At 38.6% G+C, this 13687-nt stretch overlaps 6 protein-coding genes across 6 annotated transcripts; 3 read left to right on the forward strand and 3 right to left on the reverse strand.

Annotated features, from left to right (window-relative positions):
• Nucleotides 1-968: 968 nt before the first annotated feature.
• BDF20DRAFT_906988 (PAPA-1-like conserved region-domain-containing protein) lies at nucleotides 969-1639 on the forward strand (the record flags this gene model as incomplete). The annotated part of the gene is made up of 3 exons (XM_053083331.1): nucleotides 969-1035; nucleotides 1105-1408; nucleotides 1492-1639. 3 exons carry the CDS (start codon nucleotides 969-971, stop codon nucleotides 1637-1639), a joined length of 519 nt encoding a protein of 172 aa, XP_052933996.1.
• A 299-nt stretch (nucleotides 1640-1938) lies between these two features.
• Nucleotides 1939-2362, reverse strand: BDF20DRAFT_824358 (uncharacterized protein; the record flags this gene model as incomplete). Its single annotated transcript, XM_053077883.1, has 3 exons — nucleotides 1939-2096; nucleotides 2185-2225; nucleotides 2313-2362. The coding sequence occupies 3 exons, from the start codon at nucleotides 2360-2362 to the stop codon at nucleotides 1939-1941; spliced, it is 249 nt and encodes an 82-aa protein (XP_052933997.1).
• Nucleotides 2363-5079: 2717 nt separating this feature from the next.
• Nucleotides 5080-6589, forward strand: BDF20DRAFT_792920 (uncharacterized protein; the record flags this gene model as incomplete). Its single annotated transcript, XM_053076221.1, has 4 exons — nucleotides 5080-5524; nucleotides 5604-5729; nucleotides 5828-6467; nucleotides 6541-6589. Coding segments are annotated over 4 exons (1260 nt in total), but the record flags the coding sequence as incomplete, so codon positions are not given.
• A 621-nt stretch (nucleotides 6590-7210) lies between these two features.
• Nucleotides 7211-9305, reverse strand: BDF20DRAFT_995297 (kinase-like domain-containing protein; the record flags this gene model as incomplete). The annotated part of the gene is made up of 3 exons (XM_053085405.1): nucleotides 8904-9305; nucleotides 8340-8819; nucleotides 7211-8242 (listed from the first exon to the last, which is right to left on the reverse strand). Exons 1-3 carry the CDS (start codon nucleotides 9129-9131, stop codon nucleotides 7211-7213), a joined length of 1740 nt encoding a protein of 579 aa, XP_052933999.1. The 5' UTR covers nucleotides 9132-9305.
• BDF20DRAFT_881839 (uncharacterized protein) lies at nucleotides 9280-9884 on the reverse strand. The gene is made up of 3 exons (XM_053081687.1): nucleotides 9809-9884; nucleotides 9577-9704; nucleotides 9280-9490 (listed from the first exon to the last, which is right to left on the reverse strand). The coding sequence occupies exons 1-3, from the start codon at nucleotides 9829-9831 to the stop codon at nucleotides 9471-9473; spliced, it is 171 nt and encodes a 56-aa protein (XP_052934000.1). The 5' UTR covers nucleotides 9832-9884; the 3' UTR covers nucleotides 9280-9470.
• A 647-nt stretch (nucleotides 9885-10531) lies between these two features.
• Nucleotides 10532-13643, forward strand: BDF20DRAFT_914797 (uncharacterized protein; the record flags this gene model as incomplete). Its single annotated transcript, XM_053084233.1, has 6 exons — nucleotides 10532-10883; nucleotides 10970-11314; nucleotides 11400-12017; nucleotides 12096-12157; nucleotides 12265-12740; nucleotides 12824-13643. 6 exons carry the CDS (start codon nucleotides 10532-10534, stop codon nucleotides 13641-13643), a joined length of 2673 nt encoding a protein of 890 aa, XP_052934001.1.
• Between the last annotated feature and the right edge of the window lie 44 nt (nucleotides 13644-13687).

A 13687-nucleotide genomic window follows, 5' to 3' on the forward strand; every position in this document is an offset into this window, starting at 1 on the left:
CACAGGATGACTGTACTATCGGTTCATCTTTTACCTCATCAACTTGAGCTCGAAATGTTACATACCCTTATCTACCTTTATTTGACGTATACTTTAATAAACAACATGCGTTATCTATTAGAAAGCTCACTCACTGGTCAATGGTGAGTCTGTTTTTCCCTAGTTATTTTTCGAAGGACTTTCTGTGGCAAGGTTCTAATAAGGTCCTCTTCATGAAGTACCTTTCGAGATTATCTGGGTGTCTTAAAACTCCAGCTTTTGTTTCTGGATGCTCACAAATGTTTTACACAAAAAATATGTCTAGGAATCTTCTGTCAAAACTATGATGTCCAAAAAATTGATACGTCTGTCTTTAAATGGAATAAAGCTGTATTGCCCTTTTCTTCTTTATCTGTTCAATTTCTTTTCTTTTCCAAAAAAAACAAAAATGAGACCAACAAGAAGAGCAGCCACCAAAGCCGCATTGGCCAATAGAAAAATGTCACTCTCCTCCATATCTTCGCCTTCTGAAGAAGAGGATGAGATTGATAGTGGTTCCGAATTGGAAAATAACGATACTAACAATGAATCAGAGGAGGCTAACGAAATTGATGAAATGGAAGATGTGGACGATCAGCAAGGATTAAGTGCAATGGAAGAAGAGGATGAACTAGAATCTTTGTCCGAAGAAGAGGATTTAGGTGATGATATACAAGTCGAACAACAAGAAGTTGAGGAGGAAGAGCCAGAAGTAGAAGAGGAAGAGGAAGAGGAAGAAGAGGAAGAAGCCATACCGCCACCACGTAAATCAAATGCACGTAACAAAAAGCGCAAGAAACCCAGTAAGCTCACTGAACTGCTCATAATATGCTTTGTAATTCAAAAATGGTTGATCCAATTTTCACTCGATTTAAAAAGCTTATGAAAACAGCGATGAAGAGCTGATATTTTCAGATGATGAGGAAACAGAAGTACTACGAAATAAGCCCATGACAAAACGACAGAGAGCTAAAATGAATAGGGAAACACCAGAAGAATACCTCGAACTGCCAATGGGTAATTATATGAGCAAATAAAGTTCCCAAAATGATGCAGTAACTATGTTGACCAGAATTGGTATTGTAGACACGGGCAAAAAGAAGTTCTTAACAGAGGAAGAAGAGCAATTGCGTAGATCAGAAGTTGCAAGAAGGAGAAAAAATCAAAGTATTCAAAGAGCCGAAAAAGATAAAGCAGATACTATTAATCGACTACTAAAAAAGCAAGCAACAAAAAGTAAACGTATTATCGACGATGCAGCAGAAGAAAAAGAAACCCCTCATGAAAAATTAAGAAGACTGCAAGACCCCAATCGTTTGCGCTATATTGATAATAAAGATGGCTGTCAATTGATTATACCCGCCGTCTACACAATTGAACAAGTCTTTGGGTAATTTTCTTTACGAGCTCACAATTGTAAACTTATCAAATGATTCATTTGTCATTATCGTTTCCTCATTTTTTTTTTTTTAGTCAGCATAATGAATCAGTTCCGCGACAACCACGTCAGATACCACAGTGTCAAGTTGAAGGCTGTTCAAAGGATCGAAAATATACGGCAAAGAAGAGCGGAAAATATGTTTGTTCGCTGGAGCATTATAAGATTGTTGAAGCGAATTGAAACATCAAAAGCATGCCGATGTCAAATGGAGAATAATAAAGCCAATATATATATATATATTTTGGTATATGTGGTTTTACAAAGAAGATGCATGATGTTTAGTCTTCTTTGCTACTATGCTGGGCTTATTTTCTTTGCTCCTCCTTCTATTGTCTTTATTTTTGCTGCTGTTAATCTATTTCTTACGGAAACCTTCTACTCTGTTTTCTTTAACAGCTTCAAAATACAAATCGGCTAAATGCCGACAGCTTTGATCTATATGCAAAGTTACAAAACGGATGGACAGTAAGCTCTAACTGTCAAAATTGTTTTTTACATAGATTGTTATCAGATATAATCTTACAGTGATTAACGCCTTCTGTTTTATAACATTCGTCGAGTTTTTCTTTAATGAGACGAGCTTCCATGACCTTCACCCAGTCGTCACGAACTTTTTGGTTACGAGCCGCAAACACAGCTGCATGCATAAACAATGACGTTTCGAGTAAGTAACTTTGTGTGTTGTGGATAAATGAAAATGTTGAAAACTGTTTACTCATTTGTACCTTTGCTATCTCTAGGATCAACTTGATCTAAAGTTGGAACACTAGTTTTTTGCCATATACTGCTGATTGAGTGTCTTGTTTACGTTTACATCATTGGTAATCTCTTCAAAAGAAAAACAAAATGTTACCGTTCAAATTGTTTGTGTTCAGGGTATTCCCAAGCTTCTTGTGTAGACATTTGTTGTGAGTAAGAAAATAGAGTAGGGGATATTATAATTTAAGGGAACTAAATTAATTGCTAATAGCTTAAAGGAACAAAGAACAAATTTGGCACTGTTTTTTACCCCCGGAGAGAACGGACTTGTTTTGCTGTGGAGAAGAGGGAAAGCATGAATATTGTTTTAAGGAACGATGTGTAATGGCAAAGCCGACGTCATGACACCTCTTTGGATTGGCCATTGAACAGTGAGGATGAACATTTCGCCGGGCAAATTCATTCTGAAGTTGAAATAAAAAAAATTCGTATCAAGTGGTAACTGCTCTCTTTTTTTGTTCAAAGTCTGTTGCAGAACGACTTTAATTCTTTGGAAAAGACCTTGTCAGTTTATTGTTAATATTGAAGATTTACAGTATGAATTTTACTTTTGAAGGGAATTACAAACCTCGGCGCTATATCAACTTGGGAGGTGTCAAAAAAGTGGAGGATAAAAAATCACTCATGTTAAAAGCTCAAAACGAACGTAAAGCCAGAGAACAAGAGCGCTTGCGGTTAAAGAGTGCGCAACGCATTCAGGTCAGCATTGACAGCTCTATTTTGTATTCTATCCCTTCTTTATCTAACCTTGTTGATTTCTTTTTTTTTCTTTGGGTGTGGTAGGCTTTTTACAGAGGTCGAACTCAAGCTTCACTAACGCGAAATCAGTTAAGAAGTGATTTCCAACAACTGTCAGCATCAGCTACGCAATATGATCCACATACGATCTTGCTTGCTACCCGACAATTAATAACCTTTTATCAGCCGTTTCAGGAATCAGATAATGTTCTACTCGACTCATTGTCAACAATGCTTATACACTCACTTCCAAACTTGTTGAGTTTGACAGACAGAACGACACTTGATACTTGGATTTGGCTAATTTGTCTATTAATAAAAAAGGCTATTCTACCGAGTATAGAATTAGGGTAGGTAATATCCAGATGATGGCATAGATACGTTAGTACGTCTCGAACCAAAATGATATATATATATTTCTCTCTTAGGGTGCAGTCATCATATGAATTCCTGTCTGCTATCTTCTGTTCCACAACTTATCCGAAGCAACTAGAGGATGAGTCCTTTATACGGATAATCACATTTAGCTTATCTAATACATCCATCCTACGAACGATCAGGAAAATACTCACTACATCACCGCCCAATAACTTCAACTCTACCATGAAACAAGCATTAGACAACGTAGTATTGCAACTGATGACTTTCTACCCAACGTCTTACTACTATGCAAAGTCGCCTCTCATTGAAAGATATCATTCGAATTCGTTAACACAGTATTTGACAAAATCGAAATTAACACACCGCCTAGTTACTGAACTACTCATTGAGCCTTTCTTAATGGACAATATTACTGATACTCTACAAAGCAGCATTGCTGTGTCACCATCTATGAAAGCTATACTCGAAACTGTGACAACACTCATCCAATCTGAACAAGCGTCGAATCTGAAAAATGATGATATTGCTGGCCTTTTGATGAATATTACAATATTGACCGATCATGCCCCAACGGATACAATGAAGGATATACTTATTGAATATGCTAAAACCATTCAATTGCTATTAGCCCACCTACCTGTTTCCTTTTTGACAGATCCCTTGGCCCAACAACAGGCCAACGCAGAGCTAGTCAATCAAGCTTCGTCAAGTGACGATAGCAGTGACGACGAAGAAACAAACGAAGCAACAGATGATGACAAAGACGTGATAATGAAAGACATCCCACCTATTGTATCACCTGTTATTCGCGCTCGTTTAACAACACTCTACAGTTCAGACCGTATCAATAATCTTCTTTCTCAATTCGTTCAATTGCTGACAAATCATTCGCAGACAACATCAGTAGCAGTCGTTCAAACTATCGCTAATCTTTTGAATACGATGATGCTTCGCTGGCCGATGAAAAAAGATGCTATTCTGAATAATTTACTTTTTCACTACAAGTCGAATAAGGATCTTCAACGCGATGTGCTGCAGATGTTATGGACGACATGGGCTGCCAATACTGACACTAGTGATCTCATCAGTAACGACGATCGTATTATGCACAATTTAACTGCTACTGTCGAAATGCTCACGACAGGTGCTAGTCTCCGATCATTGCAGGCTGACAATACGGAGAAGTACAGTAATTCATGGTCTATTTTGTATCTGTTATGTGAAGTATACGCTCGACTTTTGTTAACTTTGTCTGATGATGAATTTTTCAGCCATGTTGGCAATCCACTCAGTTTGGAGCAAGTCATTGAACTCAGTAGACAGCTGAAAAACCTGTCTTTTGTCATGTTTTGGCGAGCGAATAGTATGGATTTGTCTCAAACCATTGGATCAACAGGTATCCAGCTGTCACAATTGCGGTTTGCCGTAACGCATTTATTACAACAAATTCATATGAGAGAGTAAGTATAGCATAATGTATGGAATCGCAGAACGGAGACCTCGAAATCTAAGGCTATTGTCTTTTTTTTTCTTTTTTTTTTTTCTTTTTTTTTTTTTTCTTTTTTTTTTGGGTTGCAAGTTCAAGACGTAAGTTTTGTCCCAAAGGTCATTGGCTGATTAAAGATTTGGATACGGATAATTTCTCCAGTGAAGCGGTGGCGGAAGAATTCAATTTGGAAAGTGAGGAGCAACAGCAGCAGGAGCCAGAGAACGATGTCATGTATGCTACCCGTCGACCACGTCGACGCCCTATGCTGTCTAAGGGACGTTTAGCCATCATTAGCCCACGACTAGGCTTATTAAACAATATCCCCTTTGTTATACCATTCAAGCAACGAGTCGAGATTTTTAGAATGTTTGTTGCTAATGATAAGAAGCGCAATCATATTGACGAATTTTTCCATCACCGCAATGCCAAAGCAGCTTCCGCTACTGTGCGTAGAGACCACATATTCGAAGATGGTTTCAACGCACTCCACAACTTGAGTCCGGAGATTTTGAAAGGAAGAATAGCTATCTCGTTTGTGGATGAATTCGGATTAGAAGAAGCAGGGATTGATGGTGGAGGCGTATTCAAAGAGTTTTTGACAGGATTGAGCCGTGAGGCCTTTGATTTGAATTACGGGCTGTTTACGGTAACATCTGAACAGCTTCTCTATCCTAATCCTAGCTCATACGCAACCGAATGTAAGTATACATTTTGTGAAAAGTCTTTGGACGGGTGCCCCAAAAGCAGGTGCTTAGCAAAACTTCTTTATACATTCAGTGGAACAATTAGAATATTTTCAATTCCTTGGCTTGATTATTGGTAAAGCAGTGTATGAGGGGATCTTGCTAGATGTAGCGTTTGCTGAATTTTTTTTGAAAAAGTGTTTAGGAAAGGTCAATTATTGTAAGTAGATGAAATATATTTTTCTTTCTCAAATCACGGGATGAATGCTGTTACTAAACTAAAAAACCCGTGCATTCCTTCTGTATCGATCACCTCAGTGGATGATTTATCCTCGTTAGACCCTGAGCTATATAAAGGCCTCCTGGCTGTAAAGAATTACAAAGGCAATGTGGAGGATCTCTCCCTGGACTTTACCAGCACCCACATGGAAGCTGACGGCAAGTCTGTTTCTGTTGATCTTATACCCAATGGCAGCAATATTCCCGTGACGAATCAAAACCGTATCCACTATATATACTCTGTAGCCAACTACCGTCTCAATGTACAGATTGCTAAACAATGCCGTGCCTTTTTCCGGGGCTTATCCACGATCATTGACGTGAAGTGGCTCCGTATGTTTAATCAGCAAGAGCTTCAAATTCTACTGGGTGGTACTTCGGGTGTACCGATTGATTTGCAAGATTTGCGAGCTCATACTGTGTTGGCAGGCTACACAGAACGTGACTCCACAGTGCAAAACTTCTGGCGGGCTCTAGAATCATTTGATAATGAACTGCGCATGAAGTTTGTCAAATTTGTTACTTCTTGTTCTAGACCCCCACTTTTAGGGTTCAAAGAACTAGTGCCACAATTTTGTTTACGTAATGCGGGACCTGATCAAGAAAGACTGCCAACAAGTTCGACATGTGTCAATTTGTTGAAATTGCCACAATATTCAAGTTACGAGACCCTGAGAGAGTATGCGTTTTTTTTTTTTTACAATTTATCTGTCATTTAATGAATGTTTTAACCCTAATGTACTATTGTGTAGGAAACTGTTGTATGCAATTACTGCAGATGCTGGTTTTGATTTATCGTAAACCCATGAAATTGGAAAAGACTCGCGCTTTTATCATATCAATCAACATGAGTATATATATTTATAGACAAAACAAACTGTAGTAGTAGCAATAACACTAATAGTATGATATATCCAAGCATTAATCACATATGATTCTAAACTCCTCATACAAGACTACTTGATCTACTGCTGTTCGATACAAAAAGTGTGATCTGGAACGAATGAATTCAATCTCTGATTTGTTTTGAGTGATTAAAAAAGGCAGAAATGAACGGAAACCAAGCTCAATGAAAAACGAATAAAATCACTGATATTCCGTGTTACAATAAGGTGATGGAAAAGAACAGGTTCTTTTATAGCAGTACATGTTCATTTTTACTTTATTTACAGGAAAAAAAGAAAAAAAAAAGAAATTTATTAGAAAATTATACATTTCATTAAATGTTTGAAAAAAAGAAGTTCAGTTTCTTTTTTTTTTATAATAGCAAAAAAAAGGGGGCTCGATATTTAAATACATATTATTGTAAAAGAGGGGCTAGTAAAGGGTAATAGGTAGTTTTGCTTCACTTGCTTGCTATGATTAAATAGTAAGGTATTATGCTTGTAGATCAGACATTGTTATATTTTCTGTGAGAAACGGTTACTGTGAGTAATCAGGGAAATCTTGTATCAAATTTGGATAACTCTTTAGTCTTTGATGGGAGGGACGGGTAACTGAAGCAGTTAAGACCATATTTCCTACTTGGCACAGCGTATTCGATGAGGTCGTATCATTGCTGTCATTGGACGAGGTTGAAGCTGTAGGCAAGATAGGATCATGAGTATGGTGATGCTGATGGTCTTCTCCCGTGTATGCATCTACACCTGTTGTTGTGGAAGTACTACTTATTGTGGAAGTGGAAGGCTGATGCTGCAACATCATCATCAGTTTGGTGGGCGTCGGAGATGATTTACAAGCTGTTAAGAACTGATCAATCTCGTGTCTCCTTTGACGTATATAGGAAGCAGTTTCATTAGCTATTGGGGTTGGATTGCTCCTCAGCTTGTTATAAAGGTTTGTTAACCGCCTATAGAGAAGATAAGCTGAGGGTCGTTTGGCAGGATTGGTGTGTAAGCAGTCAATGTAGAGATCTTCCCAGTCTTTCAGAACACAAGGGATAGGTTCAATGCGGAAGACGTGGGGGTCAATCAGGGTGTCCCCTGGGAAAGTGACTCGAGAAATCAATTGCCAAATGATGATACCTAAGGCATAAATATCTGCTGCTGCACTAAAGCCTGTCGAGACGACTTCAGGTGCTACATAAGGCCATCTTCCTCCTAGCTTTGTACCTGAAGTTTGTGTTTGTGGATCGGTATTTTTTCGCATAAAAGTGATGTCTACGAGTTCCCCTACGTAATCTGCATAATATAACAGAACATTACGAGGATGGATATTGCCATGAATATAGTTCCAATGTAAATCTTTAATGTCTTTGGTTATACTGAGAGCCAATTGGCATGGTTTCATGTAGTCTGTGGGTATTTCTGTGGAGATCTGGTCCTCTAAATCGCCAAATTTAGCTTTAGTCATCACTAACATGAGTTTACTGTATCCAGATTCTACGTCAAAATGGACAGTTAATCCAAGGATAGGCACTGCAGCGGAAGCAATTAAGATTGGATCTAGATTGAACTAAGCAGTGATAAAAAAAAAAAAAGAAAAGCAAGGGGCTCTATGTAACTAATACATGTATGGTTAAGAACTGACTACCGATAAAAATGAAGCTTACTTTCTGATTCGGATCGACGGTTAGGCCTTTTAAAAACACCTGATTCCAACGCTCTGGTATTTGAGTTTTTGGATCCAGCTGATAAGGTGGTGCAAATGTGGCCATGAAGGAAGGAGTCAGGCCTTCTGTGCTGTTGTTCTTTTTTGTCTTATTCAAAAACCAAGTAGGTGGAAATAAAGGCATTGTATTTAGCTTGAAGGAGCCTTTTAAAGTGAGCGAGCGATTGTTCTGATGCCACTCGCCTATGTACCGACATAAATCCTGCAAAACGTTTTGGTGATCCGGATGGACGTTGTACCTTTCGATGATGCGTGTTAGCCAAGGCTGAATGTTGGAGGCGTCAAAAATGTTTAATGGTTCCGATGACAGACTTTCCAAAGAAGGTGTGATCCCGTGCTCTATTCGTCTCCAATTCCACATATGTTCAACAGAAAATACAACGTTCCACTTTTGATACCATTGGTCAGCCAGATCCCACACCTAAATTGAAAAAATAAAAAACGTATCTATTTAGCCAGGCTTCATCTTTACTGCGTTACAATAAAAAATCAAAATTCACTTTACGTATCTGCCGAACCTTGGGTGCAATTCATACTGGGCATCCGTATCATATTCAAATGTATTATAAGCCTCTGATATCGTCCACTTTGATATTGACTCATCTCCCTGTAGAATAGACTCAAACTCGTCAAGATCGAACAACTCTTTATCCTTATTTATGATAGGTAATGCGTAATTTTGGTAAAATTTGATATCGCACGGTAAAAGATAATTTGAGAGATCTGTCAACATGATGAATGTAAGTATTTAGTAGTAGCTTGTTTACTTAATCAAGCATTATAACAAATAGAAAAAAAGGGAAGCAGACAGCCCAAAAAAAACCCAAAAAAAAGAAAAATAGAATGGGAAAGAAAAGGGAGAGATGGAGCAGCAACACAGGTTATAGAAAAAAAAAAAAAAAATGGGAAAGTTTTATTTTTATCAAAATGTCGTCTCGTGGATAGACCCAAATTCTAGGCCTCTCGTTATTTATTTATTATTTTCGTATATTTTCCTTTTATAACGCTGTATACCAAAAGGTTACAGTTTACAGTAAAAAAGTGGTTTTTTTTTTTTTTACATGTATTGCATTTAATCTCTCTTGCCAGCGCCTATAATTTCAGTGCCACGATTTTTATAAGTATTTTTCTGACCAAACCAACTTTAAAAAACTTGATCGAAAGCAAATCCCTTTTACCTTCAGCTCCTTCACGGATTTCCTTCAAGAACAATGCTAATCTATTTCTTAACTTTGTGACTAATTTATCTTCGTCCTTATCAGGTGCGCCTAACTGATCCAAAAGGTATTCAGCTTCATCAATATCTCTAATAACGCAGAAAATGAAGCAGGCTGATTTATCAATCTTATTGTACTCTCCGGCTCTCATGCATCCGACAGTTTCCATGCGCGTTATACACAGCTCACTTACAAAACGAGTGTTCCTCTATTCATTTTTAGATTTCCTGTTTAATGTCGAATAAACGCAATTAAAAATTCAAAAAAAAAAGAAGGAAAAAAAGAACTTTTTTTAATAAATTCTCAGTGACAGATTTAAGCAAACCTATCCCGACGTCACCTGAAACCCTTCTATGACAATCTTCCGTTCCGACAAACAAGCAGGCGCATCTTTTATTCACGCGTTTTTTCTTGAATGTACCCACAGAAAGTTATTTTAGGTACGGGATACCTTTTTAAAGCATCTTACCTAATTTTCAAAGCCTACTTATTTTATATGTTTTATAATGCATGTACTAGTGACTTTTCATTGTCCTAAGGTCCAAAGAATGAGCTCAACTTCAACGTCGAAAGGATAACCTAGGTTTTTTTGTTCATAAGGCAATACCACTTCTCAAACACATATTTTTGTGCGTCGACTGTTTGCACTGGTACCTAACAGCGGCGTCATTAACCTTTTATTTGTAAATAATGAACGTTTGGGAGCACAAAAAGAATATGAGAAGGATGTTGGCGTCTTTATTTTGGTTTTTACGTTTCATATCTATCCAATAGCTAGATACAAACTTCACTTTTTCGCATCACTACTTACTCAAACAACCAAGGTACTCTCAACTTATAAATAGTTGTGCTTCTGCTCGCTTTCTTTTTTCATTTCCTTTTTCTCTGGCATTTCTTGCTTCTTCAATCACGCATCATGGAGGACATAGTTAGTCCAAAAATTGATTGGAATCAGCACAAAGCAAAAAGGTTTTACTCCTCTGTCGAGCCAGCCTCTATGGCATCTTCTACGGCTCCCTCCACAGAAGTGCTGGACAAATCTACATGGCTCAAGAAGCATATAGCCTGGGCAAAAAATCAATATTCTCATTATTTGTTAGGAGCTGATCGTGTTCTACCTCCTTATGAAAAGCTCTCAACAAGGTCAGCTGTCGGGGTACGTCGCGGTTTACATAGCCTAAAGCTCCTCTTATATGCCATTTCCTCTGTCTTCCTTATCTTCTACGCTTTCCGCGTTATTTCTTCCAGTACTATCTTTCAAACGGCTGGTAAATAAGTGTTTTTCATTTATCGCTATTCTCTGAGGCCTCGTTTTCTAACAAAACATCGTTCTGTACTTGGTATAACAATATAGTATCAACTTACAATGACGAAACAGAATATCTTGTGGAATTGCAAAAAATTACTTCTCTCAGAGAATTGATGAAGGATTTGCCTTCTTCACAGTCAATTCGTGACATATTTTTGCATTATGCCTCTCATTCCCACCTTGCTGGCTCTCGCAAAGATCATGATCTAGCCAAATGGACCCGTGATCAATTCGAAAAATTTGGGCTCAGCAACGCCACCATTGAAACGTACTATCCTTATTTGAATTATCCTATTCATCGTGAGCTGGCGATTGTCTCAGGCCCTACTGAACTATTGTATACGGCAAAATTGAGGGAAACCGAAGACGACGCAGTGCCCCCATTCCATGGTAAAAAAAGCTAATTTCATATTGCCGTACTACGAACTTTCCTTTTTCTCACTAAGTACACCATTTGAACGTGTTCGTTTTATAGCTTACTCTGCAAACGGCAATGTTACCGGCTCTGTTGTTTACGTGAACTATGGTCGACTTGAAGATTTTGAGTATTTAGTTTCAAACAAGGTTGATGTGAGAGGCACTATTGCTTTGATACGCCATGGCATGATCCCGAGTGGTATGAAGGTGCAAATTGCTGAGACATTTGGCTGTCTTGGTGCCCTTATTTTCACAGATCCTGAATACGCATCTTCTCAAAAACAAGAATACGTCGTAACCAACAAACACAATGTGATTGGCCCCACTACTGTCTACAGAGATACTGTGCAATACGGATTTATTTATCCTGGTGACCCGTACACCCCCGGTTATCCTGCAACTTTTAATGCTACACGAAATGCTACAGCTTCAAATTTGCCTACTATTCCTTCGTTACCTATCTCTTGGTCAGATGCTCTTCCTCTATTGCGTGCTACACAAGGATTGGGTCTCACCTTGGACAACTGGGTTGGCGGCTTAAAAGAAGTCAATTACTTTACAGGTCCTAGTGTTGCGCAAGTCAAACTCGTTAACTTTAATGAATACAAGATTAAACCTATATGGAATGTCATGGCTCGTATTGAAGGAGCCGAAGATGAAAAGGCTATTATTATTGGTAACCCCCCCCCTCCCCATTAAGCTATCATTTTTTGTAAAAAGGGATAGCTTTTACTAATGACTCATTTAAATATAGGCAACCATCGTGATGCATGGGATCAAGGGGCTGCTGACCCCTCCTCTGGTTCAGCTGTATTGGTAACGTCCTCAATTATCAACTTGGCTCTGATTTGTAATGGGATCAAACGTTGTTACTGACCAGACAAACGATATATACATATATATATCTGGTTCCTCAAACATAGCTTGAACTGGCTCGAGTGTTTGGTATTCTCTTAGAGAAAGGTTGGAAGCCTCGTCGCACGATCATTTTAGCGTCCTGGGATGCAAACGAATACGGTACTGTTGGTTCTACTGAGTATGTTGAGGAGCATCAAGAATGGCTTGATAAGAATGCGATCGTCTATTTGAACGTCGATCATGCTGTCACCGGTCCTCATTTTCAAGCTGAAGCTTCGCCTTTATTGTACCGAATTATCACTGAAGTTACAGATATGGTGATTGATCCCATTACGAGCGAAACCGTATTTAAAACTTGGAACCATCGACATGAGAAAAAGATGCAAAGAAATAACATGACTACTTCCTTAATTCCACCTGTCGGGAGTTCCACGCATAAATTAGATTCAGTTGCTTTTTTTGAGCATGCCGGTATTTCAAGCCTTTCCATGTCCTTTGAAAGCAAGGAATTTGAAGCTGTAGCCCATAGTGCATTTGATAGGTATAAATCCAAACAAGAATAATCCTTTGCTCTTTTTATTCGGCTGACTGTCTTTTTTTTTTCCAACCGATCTGTCTTCTTAGTATTACATGGATGGAACGTATCGGTGATCCTACGTTCGAATATCACCAGGCCATGGTCAAGATTTGGGGCTTGCTTACTATGCGCTTGTCAACTGACGTGATATTGCCTCTGTACCCACTTGACTATGCCTTGGTCATGAAGGAATATTTGGACACCCTGACATCTCCTGATGCCGATAATAACGACCATGCTGTTGAAGATATGAAGAAGCATCACAAAAAGCACAAAAACAAGAAGAAGCATCCAAAGAAAGAGGAGCCCACCGTACCAGCACCAGCACCAACACCGGCACCATCACCAGCACCATCACCAGCACCACCATTGTGCTCCAACTCCACGAGGGAAGACTACGAGTTGCCCATACTCGCTTCCTCATTGAAGTCGTTCTACAAGACTGCTATCAAATTTGACGCCAAACTACAAGATTTGGATCACTTTTCATCATCTATCGGTATCAGTAAAAATAAGAAGAAGCATAAGAAGTTATTGGAAAAGGTCAAGAAAGCAAATGAACGTCTTGCCAACTTTGAACGCGTCTTTGTCAAAAATGATGGTTTACTGTTGGATAGACCTTGGTATAAGCACGCAATCTATGGTCGATCTGCAAAATCTGGTTTATTGGAGGCTTTCCCTAGTATTGTCGAGTCAAGAGAACTAAGTGATATTGTTAAGCTCAAAGAAACAGAAACTGTATTGGCGGCCGTTTTGAAGAACGCTCGCAGCATGCTCTCCAAGGGAAAAATGAAAAATCTCTCTGGCCAACCTGTACCTAATGATGGTCATGAAGATGAAGATTCTAAAGAGAGCATCACCCTTTAACAAATGGAACATCATCTCTTTTTCCAGTTTACTTTTATTACTAT

The sequence above is a fragment of the Mycotypha africana genome, assembly GCF_025528875.1.
Source record: "Mycotypha africana strain NRRL 2978 chromosome Unknown BDF20scaffold_8, whole genome shotgun sequence".
Taxonomy (NCBI): domain Eukaryota; kingdom Fungi; phylum Mucoromycota; class Mucoromycetes; order Mucorales; family Mycotyphaceae; genus Mycotypha; species Mycotypha africana.